The sequence below is a fragment of the Lygodium microphyllum genome, chromosome 21 (genome assembly GCF_053477565.2).
Source record: "Lygodium microphyllum isolate KBCC chromosome 21, Lygodium_microphyllum_v1.1.10, whole genome shotgun sequence".
NCBI classification, from domain to species: domain Eukaryota; kingdom Viridiplantae; phylum Streptophyta; class Polypodiopsida; order Schizaeales; family Lygodiaceae; genus Lygodium; species Lygodium microphyllum.
In genome coordinates this window covers 108,783,476-108,805,851 of record NC_141155.1, presented here as the reverse complement: position 1 = coordinate 108,805,851, position 22,376 = coordinate 108,783,476, and the positions used below count along the sequence as shown (strand labels likewise).

Here is a 22,376-nt window from a genome sequence, read left to right as displayed (position 1 = left end):
GCTCTATGGCACAGACGGCTAAGAGCTGTTCCTCAAAGAGGACGATGTGCAAGGTGTTTGACTGGGGGACACTCACAAAATGCACCGGCGTCTGACCAAAGATTTCCATTGCACGTCCCTGGTGAGAACTTATCAATCAAGCTGTTGTGCTACAGGAGGGGGAAACATTGTTGCAGATGGAGGGAGCAACTGGGGGGAAGGGGGCGGTCAAAGGAGATTAAGGAGCAACTTCGAGATGAGGAGAGATCATGTGGTAGGCGGGGGGCAGAGGCCATATATGAGCATGGACATTGGGTGGGTCCTAACTCGTATGTGAGATGAGGTCTATGTGACCAAATGGCAAAAAGTTGATCTTTGTGGACTAACCTTTGGGTTAGATAGAGTAGTTATGTTGGTAGCAACTCGAGGCACAAAGCATCAAGTTGCGGAATGTGTTTTCAGAAATCTTGGTTTTGGGATCCAGGGGGTCTCAGGGAGCAGCCCCCCTGATGAGAGCCTAGGGCAGCGCTCTCGGCCTGACAGTAAAGGAAATATTTCTTGGAATATTCCCTGGCCCACTAGGAAAGATTCATAATATGGTTGAACTTGCTAACCAAACTACTTCCCGCGCTATAAAAGGAAGACTGCTCTAAAGCCACTGTCAATCTATCTTTCACCCAATTAGAGTTCTTCTAGTTACCCTAAGCTCTTCGCCTATCATCTATCTAGATCGCCATCTAAGCTTCATGGTGGAAGCGCACAGGTGGATAGAGCCATCTTTGTATCAGTTCGTTTGAAATTAAAGTAGTCTCTGCTTTTCTCATATTTATCGTGTGTTCTCTACTCCATGCTCAGATTCTTTTCATTGTGGCGTGTAATTTCTACATGGTATTAGAGCCTAGGGACTTTGAGGAGTGAAGAGTACACGAGAGGCAGGAGCTTCAACAATGAAGAGAAAAAATGTCTTATGCTGCATCAAGTAGCGGTATTGGCGCATCAGGTGGTAGTGGTGTTTTACCATTAATTCAAACGCTAAGGATTTGTCCACCAACCTTTAGTAAATGCAAGTTAGATGGTACAAACTATACTTTGTGGAAGTTTAGAATCACAACTATCCTTGATTCTTATGAGCTTCTAGAGACGATGCTGGGAACTAACCCAAAAACACAAGCCATCTCCAACCCATCTAATTCGAGAATTATGATTCCTCCAAATGTAGATCTTCTATACGCTTGAAAACAAAGGAATATACATGCATTATGTGCCTTAGTTACAAGCTGTTCTGAAAGTGTTTTGACCTTGATTCAACACACAACCAAGGCATCAGAGGCTTGGAACGTACTTAGGAGTCAGAACAAAACGTGAAATCAAACAAGGATTCAGAACTTGGAAAATCAACTAGCAATAGAGAAGTTTGCTTAAGGAGAGACAGCTGAAGCATTCATCACTTGAATCAAGGTTCTCGACCAGATGGCTGATGCTAGGATACAAAAGACTAGTGAGGAGCTAGCTCAGAGGTGTCTTCAGATTTGTCGACCAAATTTTGATGGATTGGTAACTACCCTAAACACTCATGTGAGACTCCAAGCTTTGACATTCCAGGAATTTTGTACACTACTAATGAAGGAGTTGAGGCTTAAAGCCCAAGAAGGTAGCAGCAATGGAGATGTTGCATTCTCCACCAATGGAAAAGGCAAAGGTGATTCCTCTACAAATGATGACAAAAAGGAGAAGGGTAGTAAAAAAAAGTTTCAAGGAAAGTGCTTCTACTCCAAGAAGAAAGGACATGCAATTGCAAATTATTGTGTCAAAAAGGCAGATAAAAAGAATAATGCCATGAAGACTAAAGGGACGAAGACAACCAATACAATTGAAGCAGAGTTGGAGTTATTCATGGCAACCATGAAGGAAGTCTATTCCTTGGTGCCAGAAATATCTAACACTGACTCAAGGAAATTGGATAGTGGTGTCTCCCGTCATATGACCAACAAGAAAGGTTTATACAGTAATATGAAGCCTCTACAAGAATCCATCATTGTGACAATTGGGAATGATGCAAAATGCCCTGCTTAGGGCACATGTACTATTTCCTTTGTGTTACGGCAAAAGGTGAACTCAAGAATCTTTCAAATGTGTTGTATGTTCTAGAGATTAAGAGAAATATGCTATTAGTTGCTTCTATAATAATTGATATTGGCTATGAGGTGAGATTCACTAAGACAAGTGCAGAAATTATCAACAATGTTGGTAAAGGAGAAAGAAGGAACAACCTGTATGAGCTAAGTGCTCTTACAACCACCACTAGTATGAGCACAAGTAAACTTTGACATGAAAGATTTGGTCACATTGGTTTTGCAGTGTTGAAGCAGATGCATAAGCAAGGTATGGTTGCTCGCCTACTTGTAGTAAGTGAAATGAAGCAACCATGTGAAGCTTGTATGATAGGCAAGTAGCAGAGAAAGGCATTTCCACAAGAAAGCAAGGACAGAGCGAAGGCTCCTCCAAGAGTGATGTAAGCTGACTTGTACAATAAAATGCCTACAAAAGCTTTGAGAAAATCTTCTTAATCAATAGGAAGATGTGGGTGTACTTCCTTTATGATAAGGCTCAAGCTTTTGGTAAGTTTAAAGAACGGCCAAAACTTGTTGAGAATGAAACAGGGCAAAGTGTGAAGAAGTTTAGAACAGATGGTGGTGGTAAGTTTAACTCAAAAGAGTTTAAAGACTTTTCCAAGAGCAAAGGGATTAAGCATCAATTGACAGCGCCTCATACCTCAACAAAATGGCATATTTGAATGCCGAAATCACACCATTGTGAAAATGGCAAGGTAAATACTTAAGGGCAAGGGATTGTCTAACGGGCAAAAGCTGTTAATACTATAGTCTACATTCTCAATCGGAGTTACACAAAGGCTCTTAAGGGCAAAACTGTCAGAGTGCAGCGGTGCGGAAGCGTAGGACTGAGAGAGAGAGAACGCAGAGAGAGAAGGGAGAGAAAGAGACAGTGTACACTGAAGATCTGCTGTATAAAGAATGCTGAATACAAAGATATACACGGGCGCAGTGCGCTGGACTGCGTGTCTCCACCTCGACGATGCGACCTGCTGTCCACCTCGAAGTCTGCTGCAGTCTGCACTGTCTGCTGTCAGAAATCTGCGAACAGAGACAGAGATCTGCACGGCACCGGTCTGTAATCTGCGACAGAGAATGAATGCCAGACTGCTGAAAACGTCAGCAATAAATAGGCGAAAATCTGCCTAGGATGGGGCGCCAAAATAAGGCGCAGCCTGATAAAAATCAGCTGCAGGCAGTCGGACTGCCACGTGGCAGTCCGACTGCACAGTCCGACTGTGCAGCTGGACTGTGCAGCTGCTGCCTGCTGCTGCCTGCCTGAAACAGGCTATGATCTCTGACACCCCCTCTCAGAGCCTGGACAGGGCAGAAGCCTGAGGGATCTGGAATGTTGCCGAAGTAGAGCCTGAGGAAGCGCCTTCGTAAACAAATCCGCAAGATTATCCTCCGTCTTGCAATACTCCACAGTGATGGTCTCATCCAAAAGCTTTTCTCGGATGAAGTGGTACTGGATCTCAATGTGCTTCGTCCGGGCATGAAAAACAGGATTCCTCGCCAAGGCAATGCAACTCTCATTGTCACATCGCAGCAATGTAGGACGAGTCTGGGGGCACCCAAGCTCCTCCAACAGTCTCCGAAGCCACACAACCTCGCATGTGGTGGAAGACGCGGCCCGATACTCCGCCTCAGTAGACGAAAGGGCTACCGTGGGCTGCTTCTTGCTACTCCAAGAAATAACACCTGCACCCAAAGTAAAGCAGTAACCTGTTGTAGACCGCCTGTGGTCCACGTCACCGGCCCAATCCGAGTCGCTCCAACCTGCAAGTACAAGATCTGACCCATCTATCCCTGCGGGGTAATGAATCCCCAAATCAGACGTCCCCCTCAGATACCGAAGTATCCTCTGAGCAGCCTGCCAATGCACCGTCTTAGGTTCACTCATGAACCCTGCCAAGAGCCCAACAGCAAAACATAGATCAACCCTGATGTTGAGAAGCCAAATCAAAGACCCTATCAACTGTCGATAGCGGGAAGCATCCGCCAAAGGAGAAGCTGAGTGGGAAGTGGCCTTCCAGTTCGGATCCATAGGAGTAGAGAGGGCCCGACAATCATCCATCTCAAAAGACACCAAGAGCTCCTGTACATATCTCTGTTGGGAGAGAAAGATCCCCCTCTGAGACTGAAAAATCTCATGTCCTAAAAAGAAATGGAGTAGCCCCAAATCCGTCATCTCGAACGTCCGATGTAAAGCTGACTTTGTCTCCTGGACCTGCTGTGCATCATCACCTGTGACAATCAAATCATCAACATATAATACAAACAGCACACAACCATCCTCGGAAGTGTGAACATACAGCTGCGGATCGGCCTTGGACCGCCGATATCCCAACTGAGTCTGGAGGAACGAATCAATCTTCTCGTTCCAAGCTCGCGGGGCCTGCTTGAGACCATACAGGGCCTTCTTCAACCTGTAGACTTTCCCATCGGAAGAACCAAAGCCAGGAGGCTGCTCAACGTAGATCTCCTCCTTCAAATCACCATTCAGGAAGGCCGACTTCACATCCAGCTGATAAACAGGCCATCTCCTATGGCCAGCCAAAGCAAGAACAGCTCTAATGGTTGCCATACGAGCTGTAGGGGCAAAGGTGTCATGACAGTCAATCCCTGGGCGCTGGGCAAAACCCTTAGCAACAAGGCGAGCCTTGTGCTTATCCAAAGTACCATCACTGAGATATTTGGTCTTGAAGACCCACTTGACTCCAATCACCTTCTTCTTCGGGGGGCGTGGCACAAGTGACCAAGTGCCATTCCTCTCAATAGCCTCCAACTCAGCTTCCATAGCTTTCTTCCATGGGGCGGACTGTAAAGCCTCCTTCACGGAGGTGGGCTCTCGATCCTGCATAACTCGGGACATCAAACAATAATTGGAGCAAACAAGCTCCGAAGAATGCGCCTGGTGCCTCCGTGACCGCCGCGGACCATCCTGCGGTCCCCACTCCTCAGGAACCCCCTCGATCCCTGAATCACGGAGTGTGTCACGGGCCCAGCGAGGAGGAGGCCGAACCTCCCCTCGACGTTCTCCATCAGTAGAAGACTCTGGAATGTCCACCGGTGGTAACTCCTCAGAAGGATCCGGTGGAACAGTAGACTCTGTGTCAGAAACAGAATCATAATCAAACGGCACAGGCTCCAGTGGAACTGTAGAAGGAGCCAAACTCTCCCCTGGATCTCCAAGAACGGGATGCTCCTCCCCCGTTGAAGAAGCCGGAACCTCCACAAACCGCACATCACGGCTAGTATATACATCCCGCTTGACGGGATCAAAGAGTCGGTAGCCTTGGGACTGGGAGCTGTAGCCAACAAATACCTGTTTGCGGGAAGCCGCTTCGAATTTGTCACGGTGACCTTTGGGAATGTGAACATAGGCATCACACCCAAAGACCCGAAAGTAAGAAACATCTGGCTTCGACCCAAAATACGCCTCAAATGGAGTCATCCCTTCCACGGCCGAAGTAGGAGATCGATTAAGGATGTGGACTGCAGTAGCCACAGCCTCAGCCCACAGAACCTGGGGGGTCTGTCGGTGCTCCATCATGGTGCGCGCCATTTCGATCACACTGCGGTTCTTCCGTTCGAGAATACCATTTTCTTGTGGAGTATTCGTATTGGCAAACTCCTGGTGAACTCCTCTATCTGCACAAAACCGAGCAAATTCATTAGAGACAAATTCACCTCCCTTGTCGGATCGCAAGGTCTTCAACTTCCGGCCTGATCGGTTCTCCTCAAAGAGAAGCCAATCCTTGAAGTGCGAGAAAGCTTCTGATTTTAGTGCCAAAAAGTAGGCCCATGTCATCCTGCTATAGTCATCCACGATCAGCATGAAGTACGAGCTCCCACGCAGGGACTCATTCCTCATAGGGCCACATAGATCCGTAGATACTAACTCCATCGGTAAAGTAGACCGCCGCGAAGCGGTGTGGGGAATGGCATCCCTATGCTGCTTCCCCTTTATGCAGGAGACACATGGCTGCTGGCTCACCACTATATCCGGCAACCCTCGAACAAGCTGTCCCCGTGACGCCTTCCAAAGATAGTCATAGTTCAGGTGACCAAACCTAGCATGCCATAATTCAGACTGTGACTGTGAGGTAAGAAGAAGAGTAGAGAGGGCAGTGGAAGACTTCAGTTTGTAAATGCCGTTCTCCTCATATCCACATGATAGAACCTTCCTCGACTCACGATCAAGGACTCGCACTGTAGAACTGTCAAACTCCACCAGAAGACCAAGGGAACAAATCTTATGGACTGAAAGGAGATGGTACCCCAATCCTGGTACATGCAAAACCTCTGAAGTATGGGTGCCACCTCGTCCATCCGGAATAAGCTGCATCTTACCCCGACCTGCAATAGAAACAGAAGAGCTGTCTCCAATGAGAACCTGCCCACGCGAAGGTCGCAGCTGGGCAACACCATCTGATGAAGGAGTCATGTGCCGTGAGGCACCACTATCAATAATCCACTCTCGAGATTGGGAAGCCGCCATCGCAGCATCAGAAGCATTCGGAGAAGCGTCCTCAATGACAACTAAATGTAGAAATGCAGCTGATGAGGGTGCAGCCACCGCTCCAGAATCCTTGGTGTCCTTCTTCTTGGTGTCCTTCGAGTCTTTGTCAGGGCAATCCTTCTTCCAATGGCCAGTCTTTCCACAAATATGGCATGTGGAGTCTTTGTCCTTGTCTTTCTCCTTGTCCTTCTTGGACTTGTTATCCCCCTTCTTCTTCTTTTGGTCCTTCCCCTTCTTCTGAGAGGCTTGACCTGTCAACGCCTCCGTCTTGGAAGCATTCTGTCCCTTTAACTGTTCCTCTTGGTCCAAGACCATAGGAACCAACTCCTCCCATCGAAGAGTAGACTCGCGCCCTGAAGCAATAAGGGCAGAGTAAAATGTACCGAATCGTGGCGGCAACTGGGACAAGAGTGTAATCGCCATGTCTTCGGAGGAGATCGGCTTCCCCGCATTCTGAACCTGCATCTGTAGCTGCCTTAGCTTGTTAATGTGTTCCCTTAGCGAAGAAGACTTATTGACGGACAAGGTCCGCATCTGAACCTCCAAAGAAACCCTCTTCATCAGGGTCATCCGATTGTACATTTGATCAAGCTCCAGCCATATCTCACGAGCCACCGTCAAGTGCTCGATGTGAGCGATCACGGCTGTAGTGCATGATAGAAAGAGAAAGGATCGAATCCTGGCATTCAGTTTGTCCCAATGAGACTGGGCCCTGGCCAACTCCGTACGAGCATCGGAAGAGAGTTTGGACTCATCTCTTACCGAGGGCCGGTCAATATCTTCCTGTACCAACTCCGCCAAATCATAGGACTCCAGAATGGCCAACATCATAACGCGCCAAATGCGGTAGTTGTCGCCGTCGAGCTTCTGATCTGTAGGAAGAGCCGGTAGGACAGGCACCTTCCGGTCCATAATCGCCTGGAACTCCAAGTCCATCTCTGTAGACATCTTTACCTGCAATGCCTTCTCAAACGCAAAAGCAGCCCCCTCTGACTGAGTAGACTCAGCCTGCTAAGGCTCTTCAGCGTCCCGAAGCTCCTTCACCCGCCGGAGGCGATGAAAAAGCAAAACCTGCACTTTTAGGTTGAAAACTCAAACTTTCTCCGCGACAAACAGCAGTAAACAGCAGCAAATCCACCACCTGTACTCCTTTCCTGTGCGCCCACACTCGTTTCAGCCTTGTTCCAAGGCGCAGCCCTCCTGTCTGCCCTTAAACGCAAAAAACGCAAATTTGTGTCGCGATGGAAACTCCTCTTCAGGTTAATTCTGCGCTCAGTCAGCCCTCAAACACTGCTCTGATACCATGTCAGAGTGCAGCGGTGCGGAAGCGTAGGACTGAGAGAGAGAGAACGCAGAGAGAGAAGGGAGAGAAAGAGACAGTGTACACTGAAGATCTGCTGTATAAAGAATGCTGAATACAAAGATATACACGGGCGCAGTGCGCTGGACTGCGTGTCTCCACCTCGACGATGCGACCTGCTGTCCACCTCGAAGTCTGCTGCAGTCTGCACTGTCTGCTGTCAGAAATCTGCGAACAGAGACAGAGATCTGCACGGCACCGGTCTGTAATCTGCGACAGAGAATGAATGCCAGACTGCTGAAAACGTCAGCAATAAATAGGCGAAAATCTGCCTAGGATGGGGCGCCAAAATAAGGCGCAGCCTGATAAAAATCAGCTGCAGGCAGTCGGACTGCCACGTGGCAGTCCGACTGCACAGTCCGACTGTGCAGCTGGACTGTGCAGCTGCTGCCTGCTGCTGCCTGCCTGAAACAGGCTATGATCTCTGACAAAAACTCCTCATGAGACCTATTCTGGTAAGAAATCATTTATCTCACGTTTTAGAACTTTTAGATGGAAATGTTATGCACATGTTCCGAAGGATATGAGAAACAAGTTAAATCCAAAAAGCACAAAATGTATCTTCTTATGTTATAGTGATGAGCAAAAGGATTACAAATTGTATGACCAAGAGGCAAAGAAGATCATAGCAAGCCGTGTTGTGATGTTCAAAAAGCATCCACATACAGTGAAGAAGGAGAATAGAAGTTCTTTCACTTTATCATCAAGCCAAGAAGTCCACTATGAACCTTTCCCAAGAGTTGTTCCTACTTTCAAGGAGGAGGAAGCATCATCTTCAGATGATGAGGAAAAAGTTTACTAACTTGCAATCACGCCACCAGAAAAGCCATTGCCGCGATGGGTGAAGCAGCTCTATGATTACAACAATCTTATGCATGCCACAACTGAGAAAAAGAAAATGGACCAAGAAGGTCACTGAGAATAGAGGAGCAAAGAAAGGCTTTTGCTCACATAGTCAAAAAGACCTTGATGACTAAGATTATGAGAGAAGTAAAGGAGCCAGCAAACTTAGAAGAAGCACTTGCTGATCTAGTATGGAGAGCACTTATACAGGCCGAGTATAACAACATCATGAAGATGACACTTCAGAGCTAGTGGATCGGCCAAAAAAGAGATATTATTGGCACCAAATGGGTCTAGGAGATAAAGTACAAGACTGATAGCAACTTAGAAAAGTATAAAGCCAAATTAGTTGCAAAGGGATTTTCTTAGATTGAAATATTTGATTTTTAAGAATCATTTGCTCCAACTGCTAGAATGACCACTATTCGCATAGTACTTGCAATGGCTACTCATAAGAAGTGGCCAGTTTACCAAATGGATGTCAAATCAACGTTCCTAAATGGTAACCTCAAGGAGGATGTGTATGTGACTCAGCCACCAAGGTTTGAGGCCCCCCATTCTAAGAACAAAATTTGTAAGCTGAAGAAGGCATTATATGGGCTGAAACAATCCCCTAAAGCATGATACCAACAGATAGATAAATTCTTTCTAGGTTTAAATTTCAAAAGATATGCCTTAGATGCTTACTTGTATATCTACAGGGATAGTGAAAAGTCCGTAGTGATTGTCCTATATGTGGACGACCTTCTTATTATAGGTGACTATGAAGATATAATCCATCAAACCCGAAAGGCTTTGAGCTCTGAGTTTGAAATGACAGACTTGGGCTTGTTGCACTATTGTTTGGGGATTGAAGTCTAGCAAGTGCTTGGCAAATTCTTCATCTCTTAAAAGAAGTACGCATGGGAGATCTTAAAAACATTTGGTATGACAAAGTGTAAGGAGATAGCTACACCTATGGAGGTCAATGTGAAGTTACCCATTGAGGATACATCAGCATGAGCAGATATTCGAAGGTACAAGAGGTTGGTTGGCAACCTCATCCACTTGTGTAACACCAAGCTAGATATCAATTTTGTTGGTGGTGTTTTGAGCAAGTTCTCAAACAAACCCTGAGAAGTCAATGGAAAGTTGGGATGCGGATGCTCAAATACTTGAAGGAAACTCTTGGCTATGGTATCACATACACTTTCCAAAGTACTCTCACGGGAAACTGTGACTCAGATTGGCCAGGTGACAATGATTCCAAGAAGCCAATTTCTAGATATTGTTTCTTTTTAGGTTCAGGAATTTTCTCTTGGATCAATAAGAAGCAAACCAACTATGGCATTGTCTGCTACCGAAACAGAGTACAAGGCAGCTTGCTTTGCTGTATGTAAAGCAGTCTAGTTAAGGAGGATTCCCAAAACAAACTTGGCTCCTTTTACCATTGAGGCTATCACTGCCAGCCTAGAGTATGATCCAGATATGATTCTCCACCACTATACTAGTTGGTGAATGGGGGAATTCCGTCAATTTAACCCCAACAATGCAATAGGAGACACTTGCACACTACCAATTTGCAGAGCAATTTAGCAATATTTCCAAGAGACTTCTGTGGCTGTCCAGCAGACTCCAGCTCCAATAGGAGCAGGAGTGTTGCAGTTGAAGATGACATGCCAGCTGACTAGGGGAGAGTGTAGTGCACCTATGGCAGCATTGTCCTTGATAACCTCTGAAGACAACCAATTTCAAGTAACAGAATGAACAAGAACCTTATCAAAAGGTTCCCATGCCATAAGCGCATAATGGACCAAAGTCCTGGACATTAAAAAAGACTATAAACAGTCATTTTATAAGATATTGTGTTGAATGATTGAGCCAACATATATATACAATTAAGGATTTAGTCTACTTATGTACTTATTCAAAACCACATACTTTTGGTTATTTCAAGGCACTGTGGGTCCTCAATTAATTAGTCAGACAGTCAAATCAATATTGTCTTTTGCTAGTGGATCAATGCTACCAGCAGATGATCTCGTTGGCATCATTAATGGCCTCAAGTTGCTTTTGAAGTTTGCATGCCTGTTTTTGATGAACAGACTTGTATTTCTCCACACTGCAAACTTATGATTTTATCCCTCAGGTTTAATGCCTTGTATTATGGAAAAGAAAATAATATATGTGTCTTTGAGAGAGCAGCTCAGAACAATACCAAATTCAGCCGTGGCAAATGATCCTAGACTTGTTACTTGTAATATGGTCAAAGAGTACTTCACACTTCTGCCTAGGAGGATCAGCAAACAAAATATTAGGAAACTCACCTCTGTGAGAAAGAGCGCATGAAATCCATAAGGTACTCTGGAAGGAAGCTTGACAGTGGCAACAGGTTCAGTTGCCATGGTTTTTGCATCATACACAACGACTTCAGATTTCCTGTGTGATCAGAAAGCACTCATGTGAGAGATTATTGAAATGCAGAGTATATCTTCAGTTAGTGTCCACAAAGTTCAATTGCCCATGGCCTCTCAAAATTCAAAAAAATTCAGGTACTACTCTGGATATCTTCCTGAAATTTGCTAATTTGTGTTACAATATATTTTCTGTAGCTTAACAATGCATCAAATATGACTTTTATTGAATTCAGCATTCCTACCCTGCATTTTCATCATGTACAAAACAGATAAGGTAGCCATCATCTTCAGTTTCATCTGCATCAGACAGTCGAGGAACGAAGATGGCTTCTGAGCCGTATCTTCCAGCTCCAAATTGTATCACTCCCCTCACATTGCCTCCAGTTTCAATTTGGACCTTTCCCTCTAATTCAGGTTCAGCCCACAAGTCGAATTTGACTAGGCCTTGAACTTTTGTTGATTGCTCAAGCAATGTGCAATAGCCATATTGTTGCTTCCTTGAAAATGAAAATAAAAGAAATGTGAACTTCAACTTGTTCTTTAGCATAAACTCTTACTACTCCAAGTTACAGTCAAAATGATAATAGATTATCAATGGCATAAAACCCTTGAAATCTCACCTTCCAGTATACTTGTCATTTATACGGGGGAAGTCAACAGCAGATAGAGAAAGCTGTCTTTGTGATGCTGTTCCTGTCGCCAAGTTAAAGCGTAGCTCATAGCTGAAAGATAATTTTTAGTTGCTGTCACATCAGAATCCAAGTGCAGCAAGCTCTAAGGACTCGACAAGGTAGATAAAAACCTTACAGTTGATTTTCAAATTCTTTGTAATTTTCTTTTAGTGACCCAGATGCCATTTCAAGATCAACTTCTGGTAACCGACAAGTATACAGGATGACCTCATCACCTTCCTCCCATGCATTGACTGCAGACAAAGGCAAATCGTGTCTTAGGGAATTAGACCAAGTCCCAATGTTACAAGACCTCAGTAGTCTCAACATATGTACATGGAATGAGAAGCACAGACAGAGGCCCGTTGAAAAGTTACCATTATGAAATGCATAACATGTGGGAAGCTCAAACCATTTGATTGTGGATTCATTTTTAGCATAGCGCGGAAGAATTCCGAATCTTGCTTTTTTGGAGTGATCAAATGAAACTATCAAGTTTCCCTTCACCATTTCCTGAAATTGAGAAAATTGTGTTAAAATCTGACCAAGTTTCAGATGACAAAACCAGTGATTGTTGAATCCCAAACTTTTGAGTTGCACCTTGGGTAAGAAGTACAGAGGCATGTCCATAAAGATGGCATAATTTTCGGTTATTGCAAAATCATGCATCATCACTGGCCCTGAGACTGTTATTGGGACTGGATCTTGCATTTTTCCATCCTTTGATATCACACGGTAGGTACAATATGGACGTTCAAACTGGTAACCAAATGTAAATAGCTCACCTGTTCAATGCGCATCAGATTAGTAAGACCACAAAACACTCATTATGTCACAAAAAATAACAGAATCTCTTGTACAACACTCACGAGCTTCTTTTCATCATGTAAGAAGACAAAAATCAGAAGTCCTACACAAGTGCTAGAGTCAGTTGTTCTGTATACACTAGGTTCAACAGTTAAAACAACATTTAAACTCTATAATATCTGATTGTCCCATGGAAGGGACATCTCTAAAGGCAGAAGCTGCCAGATGATGTTCAGTCTCTCAAATGTGTTATGAATTCTCGTCACATGTCAAGGCCAGTGAACATCTTGAGGGAGGATATCTACTTGGGCATGCAAAGAAATAAGACTGAACATGGTTGGGTGAATGCCCTTATGTTCACATTGCTCGTTCTGCTAGCTGAATATATTTGCTCAAATAAATTATAACATGACAGGCATTTTAGTAAAGCAGTCTTTCCAGTGCCAGCACATTAGTAATATAAGATGAGCTTTTTACTCCTTACCTGTTACGGGATCAACTTTTGGGTGTGCAGTGAAAGGGTGTGTCAAACGCTTCTCATAATCCAGCAAGCCAATGGTCTGAAGATCGCCATCCTCTAGAACTCTGATTGCATCTACAGACAGATTGAAAAGAGCACAGCTTTGAAACCAGCAGGTGTGCATTCAAAAAACTATTTCAACCATTAAGAAATTAATAGTAAAGAGACCAAAAGGCAACTCACATGGCTTATCAGCTTCTTGTAATGCCAAAAGCTTTCCATCATGATATACCATGGCAGTGTTGCCTGATATGCACATATTCTATATCATAGATTTCAGTAATGTGAAGTCATGCAAGAAAAAAAACCATAAACTCTGTTATTTGAAACTTGACCCGAAAACTCAGATGCTTTAAGGCACATCAATGGTTGGTTGAATACACAAAAGAGAGGAGATGCTATAGATGTGCAGAGAAATGGTCACAAAACCTGGTTAGCTAGAGAAAAAAGATGTTTTGGCATAGAGAGAGAGAGAGAGAGAGAGAGAGGTTTTAACCGCCGACAAATAGAGGCATGATGGATCCCATACTGCCGAGCAACCCGCTGCACATTAGAGAGCAGCCGTGCAAAGGGAGCCAAGCCCTCAGAGGCGAAGTCCAATAAGAACCTCTCAATCAATTGCTGCATATAGCCCTGAAAGATTGGATGCTTCAAATAGGACGAGTTGAAACGTAAAGGGAGTCTATCCAACAACTGCATAAAAGGTGCAATAGGTTGTGCAAGCAGCTCAAGCTGGAGGGGGAAATGGTCCAACAATGCATATTGCTGCAAGACTTTCATTTCCAGCATCTCGAGAAGAAAATCATCCCCCTGCATGATATACATTCGGTCCAACCGCGGCCAAGTAGTTGTATATTGTGCGGAATGAAAAGTAAACCCTGAAGAAGAAGGGTGGAGCCAAGACCAGAGATCTTGCTTAAGTACTTGAAGAGCAAAGGCATTCCACACCCGGCTTTCCGGAGCATCCATTACCGAATGCCCTGAAGTGAACTGAGAAGAGTCAACACACATATTGAAATCTCCCATCAAAAAACCCCTTCTGCCAAGTGACATGGAGCTCTGCAAAGTCGTCCAAAGATCCCATCGGGAAGCGGGGTCATTCGGAGCATAGAGGCCCAGCAACCATAAAATCTCTCCTTCAAATAAAACTTCGATTACCAGAAAGCGGCCCTGTACATCATTTTTAATAAGAACAGGCTGGTATTTCTCATGGACAATCATAAGCATGCCCGAATTGTGCATAGCATGTGTCCCTCCATAAAACAGGCGGAATCCATGGCAATCCACAACTTTTCCTCCTTCACCGTGACTCTTGTGCTCAACCGCACACAAGACGTCCCACTGGTTTTCATGCAATACAGTCCACATGGCATGTTGCTTATGACAAGAGCAAATGCCTCTCACGTTCCACGTGGCTATCTTCATATATCTTCAAAAAAGAGAATCAAGAACGAGGGACCTGTTGCCTCGATTTCACCTTTTCCGCAAGAGCGTCCAAGACACCCTCATCCAGAAAATCAGCTAACACTGCAAAAGAATTCTGGGGGCCTGCTTTAGAGGTAGATGGAACATCCACTACTTTGGGAGTGGAACGGGGATAACGACGATCCCAGGGTGTGATCACATTACCTCTAGTATCAAAGGCCAGCTTAGCAGGGGAGCCCTTTGGACCGTCTATATAGACTTTCCTTGTAGCCTGATTATGAGGGGCTGAAGGAGCCATAGTACGCACAGCATACTCGGAAGAGAATATTTCTTTCCTACGCATATACGTGCGGACGGAATCCTGTGAAGCATCAGGCCCAGAATCCGCCAGGCCTGCATCCAATTTTTTCCCTTTTTTTGGACATGCCTCAAGCCAATCATTGCTACGGGAATCTAAACCCCGGACCTGTTGTTTACCTTTATTCACAACATTAGGTGGCTGGGGGGCCTCCTGTGCCGGGGCATCGGGCACCATGTCATCCTTAGGCAGCACAATATGCGCATCATCTGAAGAAGGTTGTCTCTCTGGGCGTTCGGCTATAAAATGCCCCAATTTACCACATGAAAAGCAGTGTCCTGCAAAGTTGCCCCATTTCAAGCGAAAGTGCAAAGGATGCATGCCAGCGCAATAGAGGCGAAGCCACTCAGGCCTTTTCCCGGCCATGTCCCATAACATGCATAAACGATTTCGATTCATAGCCCTTAGGCTTGGGGGAACCAGCACCGTTCCCACAACTGCAATCGCATCCTTTAACAATGGCCAATAGGCCGCCGGACAATTTTCCACTTCCACCCACACAAGCGGCGATCAAAGAATAATGGCAACTTGGACAGGAGCTCAACCCAATGTGTCTCTGATTTCAGCAGCACCTCATAAAAGCCGCGGGGTCCAAGAAAGATCTCCTCAACACACTCCCCTTGTAATAAATGATGCAGCCACTGGCGAATATGGGAAAGCACTGGGATCCTGCCAGTGAAGAAAAGTATAACTGCACGGTCATAAAACACTGAAAAAGACCGCAAGACTGATTTTAGGTCCACCATGGCTTCCAGCACTTCATCAGTTCCCGAGTCAGAAAAAGCTTCATGATTATGCTGGACATAATCGCCAAGCAGCGTATTGGCAAAGTCCAACAAATGCTCCCAGTCAGTCTCCTGCGAATCCACAAGATCAGAGGCAACCTACATATAGGAACGTTCCTGAGGGCCCATTGTCTCGTCAGACGTATGCTTGGAGAGTTTGCCCGCAGGCGGCAGGTCGGAACCAGAAGGCATGTCCTCCGGGCACGGCACCATCTCCTCCGGCTCCTCTGTATCAAAATCAGGACCAAGGGCTACCATCCTCCGGTCGATAAAATCCATATTCAGGCCAGCCATCCTACTGTCCTCTCTCTCTGTTAGGGCGCGCAGCCAAGGGCAACGTCGCAGGTCCGCGAGGCAGGTCAGTTAGGTCACAAGTTAGCCGACGTCTCAGGTCAGCAGACGTCTCGGGTCCGCAAGGCAGGTCAGCCGACGTCACAGGTTCAGCAGGGCGGGTCAGACGAAGGGCCAGGCGGGCGCACCGACATGAGGAATCGCGGGGCAGGTGGTTGTGCAGACGCAGGGACCGCCGGACAGGGAAAACGGCACAGTCGTGCGCGCGGGGTCTCCCAGACGGTTAGATCAAGGTCGGGCAAGGGTCAAACGGGGCTCAAACTAGGGTGAACGTGGGCGAACACGCGCGATCAAGTGTGAACGGGCATGGGGTGGGCTGACAAGAATGGCGCGAACCAGGGCAGACATGTCCGAACAAGCGCGCAGAAGCGCGGACGGGTCTGGTGACGGCGGTAACGGGCCGGACGAGCCAGTCGAGCGACGAGCGCGCACGACCAAGCGGGGACGGGTCAGGCAGCGACGGGCCAGACGGGCGACGAGCGGGCAGAGGATGTGCTGGCTTTGGTCCGTTCGCTGCTGGTGGACACCCCAGATGATGAATTTCTATTGTCACTAGCGATGCGTTTGGCGCATCTTATTCAAGTATTTCAGTTGAAATCTTATCAGCGGGCCAAGCTGCACAACTTGACTGACACGTTGCAAGATAGTTCCTGTCAGACTCACAAGTTCTTTCGCGCCTTGCATGCTTCTCCTGCTCGAGAAAATATGACTAGACTTCAGGATTCAGAAGGTCGCATGGTCACTGATCCGCAGACCGTTGCCAATATGTGCAGAAATTATTTTATGGATCTTCTTGGTTCTTCTGCGTCGCCTTCTAGCCAGGTTACGCATGCACGCTCGGTCTTCTATGTTCTGCTTCGCCAACAGGTTCCACTTGATATGAAAGCTACTTTGGAGGCAGATATTTGCGAGGAGGAGTTTATGGATGTTTTGTTACACCTGCCTAAGGATAAAAGTCCTGGTTGGGATGGTCTCCCAATGAATTCTTTGAGAACTCAGCCACCCAGCTGGTGAAGCCATTGGCGGCTATGTATCACAAAGGTTTGGGAAACTTGGTCATGCCTTCCTCATGGAAAGAAGGCCTTATCAAACTGCTACCAAAGGTCCCTTCGCCATCAATGCTGCAACATTAGAGACCAATTTCTTTGATGGGTTCGATATATAAAATCTTCTCCAAAGTGCTGGCGAATCGGCTTCACAAGTACCTTCCAGCTATTGTGCATCCTCTCCAATATGGTTTCATCAAGGGCCGCAACATTCTGCATAATATCTTAAAAGTGCAAATGGCTATTGACTATGCGAGGCACTCAAGTCAAGAAGTGGTATTGATTCAATTGGATTTGGAAAAGGCTTTTGGCTATTTAGATTGGTCTTTCATTGCAGAACTCATGTCTGCTATGGGTTTTGGTACTCGGATGTCCCGATTGATATACACCATTAGTGTTGCGGCTTCTTCTCAAGTTATGCTCAATGGTGGGGCTACATAGCCATTTGTCCTTGCACACTCGGTCAGACAAGGTTGCCCTTTGAGTCCTCTCTCCTTTGCCTTGGCGACTCACCCGGTTCTTTCAATGTTATCTTCAATGGCAGCTTCTGCTCAACTGGCCGTATTGTCTCTTCCTTTGGGATAGCACTTCATTAGCCAATCCCTGGCTGATAATAGCTTTATGATTTTGCGGGCGGACAAGGACAACATTCGCAAGGCATTAGATGTTTGGACACTCTTTGGTCATACTTCGGGTCTTCGCATTAATGCCTTTAAATCAGCCATACTCAGTTGCACGGAGTCTAATTTACAGTCATTGGGCTGGCAGGGCCAGGTTGTTTCCCATGGCTCCATTGTCAGGTATCTTGGATACCCATTGGGGATGGATGTTCGGCCAAAGGAACTACTGGTCTGGATTTCACAAAAACTGGCAGCGAAGTTTATGTATTGGAAGTCGCAGGCGTGGCCATTCCATGTCCGCCTCAAAGTGGCTCAGACAATTATGCTGCCAATGCTCACATATTTCCTGCCATTGCTGCCGTGGACTCCTACTACTCTGAAGGCTCTCTCTCACCCCCTTTGTTTCATGTTATGGAAGAAGGATTCATTGCAAGCAAGTATTTCGTGGATTTCATCGTCACATACATATACCCCTAAACACATGGGTGGTGGAGCTATTTTGGATACTGAAACTCGTATGCTGGCTCTTTGTTGGTCTCTTTTTCGCGCCATGTGTGTGGATCATCACCCATGGACCATCATAGCCCGTTATTTTCTTGAGAACAGCGGCCTGCGCCATGGTAATACACGACTTCGGGCCTTTTGGTGGCATGTCCTTAATGCAGACTCTCGATTTTCCAGTCCCTCCTCTCTGTTACTGCATTTGGTCAGCTCCTGGAAAGTGGTGCTCCAAAAGGCGCGTTGGCATCCAGTGGGGGACCGCTTGCATACTAACTCCTTTCAACTGGAATTGTTGGCAATCTTGAGATTACTTTCATGGGAAGACAAACATGAGCTCAGACCAAGATTTAACCGCATGGCCAGTTTGGGTGTGACTTCAGTTGCGGATGCTACCCTTGCCACTCACAATGTCTTCGCATCATTTCGTACTGCAAGGAGACTTTTCAGGATCCCGCGCGGATACCGTGATTTATGGGAACAGCTTTTGTCGGTGCTTCGGGGTAAGCAATCCTTTCTTGCCCTGGCTGTGGATCGTCCTTGCCAGGACTGGAACCTTGCAGGCCGGTTGAGTCTGGAAAAGGCCTCTGCTAATCAGGTGTATCATCTTCTCATTAAAGATCATCAATAGCTGGGTGTGAAAGCTAATACTGTATGGAGATTGCGGAAATCTCAGTCATGGTGGAAGGCAACTGTAATGGAGGGCTGGTTGAATAAGACACCTTTCAAATGCAAGGTCTTTCTTTGGCGGGAGATGATTGGTGGCCTTCCTCTTGCCTCGGCCCTTTCCAAGCATGGAATCTCGAATGGCAATTGTTTCTTCTGTACCACTACTGTGGAATCAACCCGATATCGATTTCTTTCTTGCCTACTCACCAAGAAGATCAGGTCACTCTTGTCACAAGTTTGGTGCACAGTGGTGGGGTCCTCACTAACTCCTTTCGATTGGGTTTTTGTGCACCCAAACTACCCCACACCGCCACAGTTGCATATGAAGATCTTATTCCACTTTTTCAAATACTGGGGATGCTGGCACATTTGGACCACGCGGAATGCCTTTCTTTTTGATTTGGCCTCTAATGTACCGAGACATACTGCCCGGCTTAAAGGTCTCTTGCATTGGCAGATAGATCTCATTCGACACTCGGACTTGCTCACTCGGGAGGACTTACTTCCCTGGTATCATGGAGAATAAAGTCTAGCCTAGAAGAAGACAACATGCAATTTGGTCGACAACTGATGAGCCTAACAACATGACTCCTTGCTAGCTGCCTTCTTATAGTATATAGACTCTCTATGAGGTCCTGATCCATGGTCAGACACCACAGCTGCTCCCCATGAAGAAAGTTTCCAAAGGAATAATACTTAGAGCCTCGCCACCCATGATCAATTGCCCAATGCCTCATTAAAAGTAAAGCCATTCCTTGTGTAGTAAAAGAATTCCTTGTCAACAATTTATAACACAATATACTATCAACGGAGGAAATGAAGAGTGTGTAAGGCTTCTCCTCCAATTCACCTCACGCAATCCAACCAAATGTCCAATACTAATTAGGCTTCAAACATTGCTAATCAATGGCCAGCCAAGCGGAGGTAATATAGGACCTTGCTTATGGCAGGACTTAGGCAAGATTTGATTAGGTGCAAGCTAGTCTCCATACAAGCCATTCTAAGCATGCTGTCGGCCTCTAAGTCTAATCATCTTCTTGCTCTCAACACATCCCCGGCCAGCAATAATCCTACCATAAGCCTCCATGAGAACACTTTCCCCTAAAAATATATATTTGAAGTCCAAGTATTTTCATTAACATGCTCTTCCTCCTCAAGTACTCTAGATCCTGTAGGCACCTCATGTCTCTGATAGACCTAGTGGGGTTAAGCCACAATTACCCGTGCCAAAACCTTGAGATACATCCAACACTTTAAATTTGCATCGAAGGCTGAAAAGCTGCCCAATCAAAGCACCAAACATTCCCTTCATATCACCAATCTGTAAGACATAGAATCAAACATGTAAGTTTGAGCTCATGTGTTTATGTTATTCAAATACATTCTCATACCTGTGCTTACCTTCAAAAACTTGGCAGCACCAAAGTATTCTTCTTGCTTCAACTTGGAGGTTTGAACGAACCGGGATACATATGTGGCCTTTCCATCCTTAATCCTAAGGCCATGTATCATCCTGCAGACAGCAGTACATATGATGAGATGCTATGGTGGTATAGGCATTAGTCTTTCCACTGCATGAAGAACCATTCGACGCTGGCACATCATTACATATTAGTGCATGTGGAAAATCACAGTCATTAAAAATCATAAGTTAGATTGAGCACTGGCACATCATTTCATATGTATGCACATGTTGCAATCCCAGTCATCAAAAACAATGCATTAACATAACCAACGAATTCCTATGTTGAAGCCCACTTGGATGCACTAATCACTGCAAGTTGAGACAGTAAACGACCAGGATGGAAGCCTAACATACCCATCACCATCAAACCTGCATAAATGTTGAAACAGGGGAAAATGATTAGATTACATAATGGGACAAATTGTCATTACATGTGAGAGAGCAAATGAAAAGGCAACTATAAGAAGTTGATGTGGGCAATTGCTTACCAGTGGTAGCCGGCGACAGGCTTGAACTTGGGGTTGGGTCCAATTCGAACAAACTCTCCATTAAGGCAGCTCTGTTGGAGATAAGATAGGAAATCCAATTATTGGGAGAACCAAAGAGTTATAAACAAAATCGCAAAACTAGAACTCCCAAAAATTTGTGAATTACAACAACATCATGAGCTTCTCCAAGGGAGGGATGGCATATCTAGCTAGGTGGGGGTGGGGGGCCAGGGCCAGCACCCTCTGCCCCCCAACTACGCCTAGATAGATATGCAATGTCTCCCGAGTAAAAGCATACCCTGGGCAAACACCAGCCTCCAGCTTTCATCCCTACCTTTCACCTAGATACGTATGTGGTGCCTCTTAGGCAAAAGCTCGTGATGTTGAACACCATAGGGAAAAACGAGGGAACATCCTAACACTATAGAGACACTATAGAGAAATACAAGGGAACACTGGGCTGGCAGCCCTTTGCTTCCAACCACAGCTACTTAGATGTGTGATCCCTCCCTCGCAAAGCTCACGATGTTGAACACTAAAGAGGGAAAACAAAAGAAAGCCTGCCCCTTTCACCACATGGGAAAATGTCTAAAACTCGCCCCTTTTCCCAAATGGGGAAATTTCTGAAACTCCTTGTCAAATCTGTCCAGAATCAAAGCTGTAATTTAAGATTTAAAGCTGATTGACTAACTGGAAGAAAACCGATGACAGGGAGGTCGGGGCAGAGTCCTGTTTCGTCGACGGGAGCGTAATTCCCAGAGAGGTAATGGAGAGGCTTATCTGGTGCAGGGTATTGGCGGAAAGCCCAGACGATGGCTTTTTCGAGGACGTCAAAGAAATGCGCTACCTTGCCGTTCTTGGGAGAAGGGCAAGAACGGCAAGGAGGACACACATCCTTATTATTATTGTTCTGATCATCGACACTTATATGATGATCAATATGTGCTTTTACACCCATAGCCGGGTCTTGTGCGATGCCCAATGTACAGCTGAACTTCAGACAGAGGGAGAAGGTCTCTCTCTACACGATGCTTGTCTCAGGGCTTCATAAACTTAAACATATGTGTGTATGGGGGGGTGGGGTGTGTGAGCGAGATGTCTGTGTGGGAGTTGCGTGCGTCTTTGTCAGAAAGTTCTCTACCCTCACGGCCACTGTTGCCCGGCTTATCTGTAGCGGGACATCGTGCCTGTCACCGTGTAGCTCTCATTGTGCCACGTTTCCCCTCCCTTGTTTCATATCGTTCGGAATTCCCTCGATTCTCTCTTCCCTGCCCAAGGAGAACAATCATCAATTTTTGTTTCCTTCTATTCCTAGAGCAAGGAGTGTTCATGGAAAACATTTTTGTTAACAGATAAAAAAACCCTTTAACTCTAAATTTTAGAGGGATTTTTGAGTTCAATTATATGTATATTAGCATTCCTTGCGCGCGAACCAGCACACGCAAAGCGGGGATTGCAC

General features: G+C 45.8%; 1 protein-coding gene across 3 annotated transcripts in view; it reads right to left on the bottom strand.

Annotated features, from left to right (window-relative positions):
• Positions 1 to 22,167, bottom strand: part of LOC148018410 (carotenoid 9,10(9',10')-cleavage dioxygenase-like) — a 52,568-nt gene extending 30,401 nt beyond the window's left edge. Inside the window, exons 1-13 of one of the 3 annotated variants that reach the window (XM_087661163.1) lie at positions 21,609 to 22,167; positions 20,918 to 20,988; positions 20,763 to 20,798; positions 20,366 to 20,477; positions 20,192 to 20,285; positions 13,396 to 13,458; positions 13,177 to 13,287; positions 12,486 to 12,670; positions 12,263 to 12,398; positions 12,022 to 12,139; positions 11,835 to 11,936; positions 11,457 to 11,711; positions 11,125 to 11,236 (exon numbers count right to left, since the gene is read on the bottom strand). In XM_087661163.1, the coding sequence (XP_087517289.1) occupies positions 11,125 to 11,236; positions 11,457 to 11,711; positions 11,835 to 11,936; positions 12,022 to 12,139; positions 12,263 to 12,398; positions 12,486 to 12,670; positions 13,177 to 13,287; positions 13,396 to 13,458; positions 20,192 to 20,285; positions 20,366 to 20,477; positions 20,763 to 20,798; positions 20,918 to 20,988; positions 21,609 to 21,875 (1,662 nt within the window). In that variant the 5' untranslated portion in view covers positions 21,876 to 22,167. Of the gene's footprint in view, positions 1 to 11,124; positions 11,237 to 11,456; positions 11,712 to 11,834; positions 11,937 to 12,021; positions 12,140 to 12,262; positions 12,399 to 12,485; positions 12,671 to 13,176; positions 13,288 to 13,395; positions 13,459 to 20,185; positions 20,286 to 20,365; positions 20,478 to 20,762; positions 20,799 to 20,917; positions 20,989 to 21,608 lie in introns of all 3 variants that reach the window. The other 2 variants (XM_087661162.1, XM_087661164.1) reach the window with 2 other exon arrangements.
• Between the last annotated feature and the right edge of the window lie 209 nt (positions 22,168 to 22,376).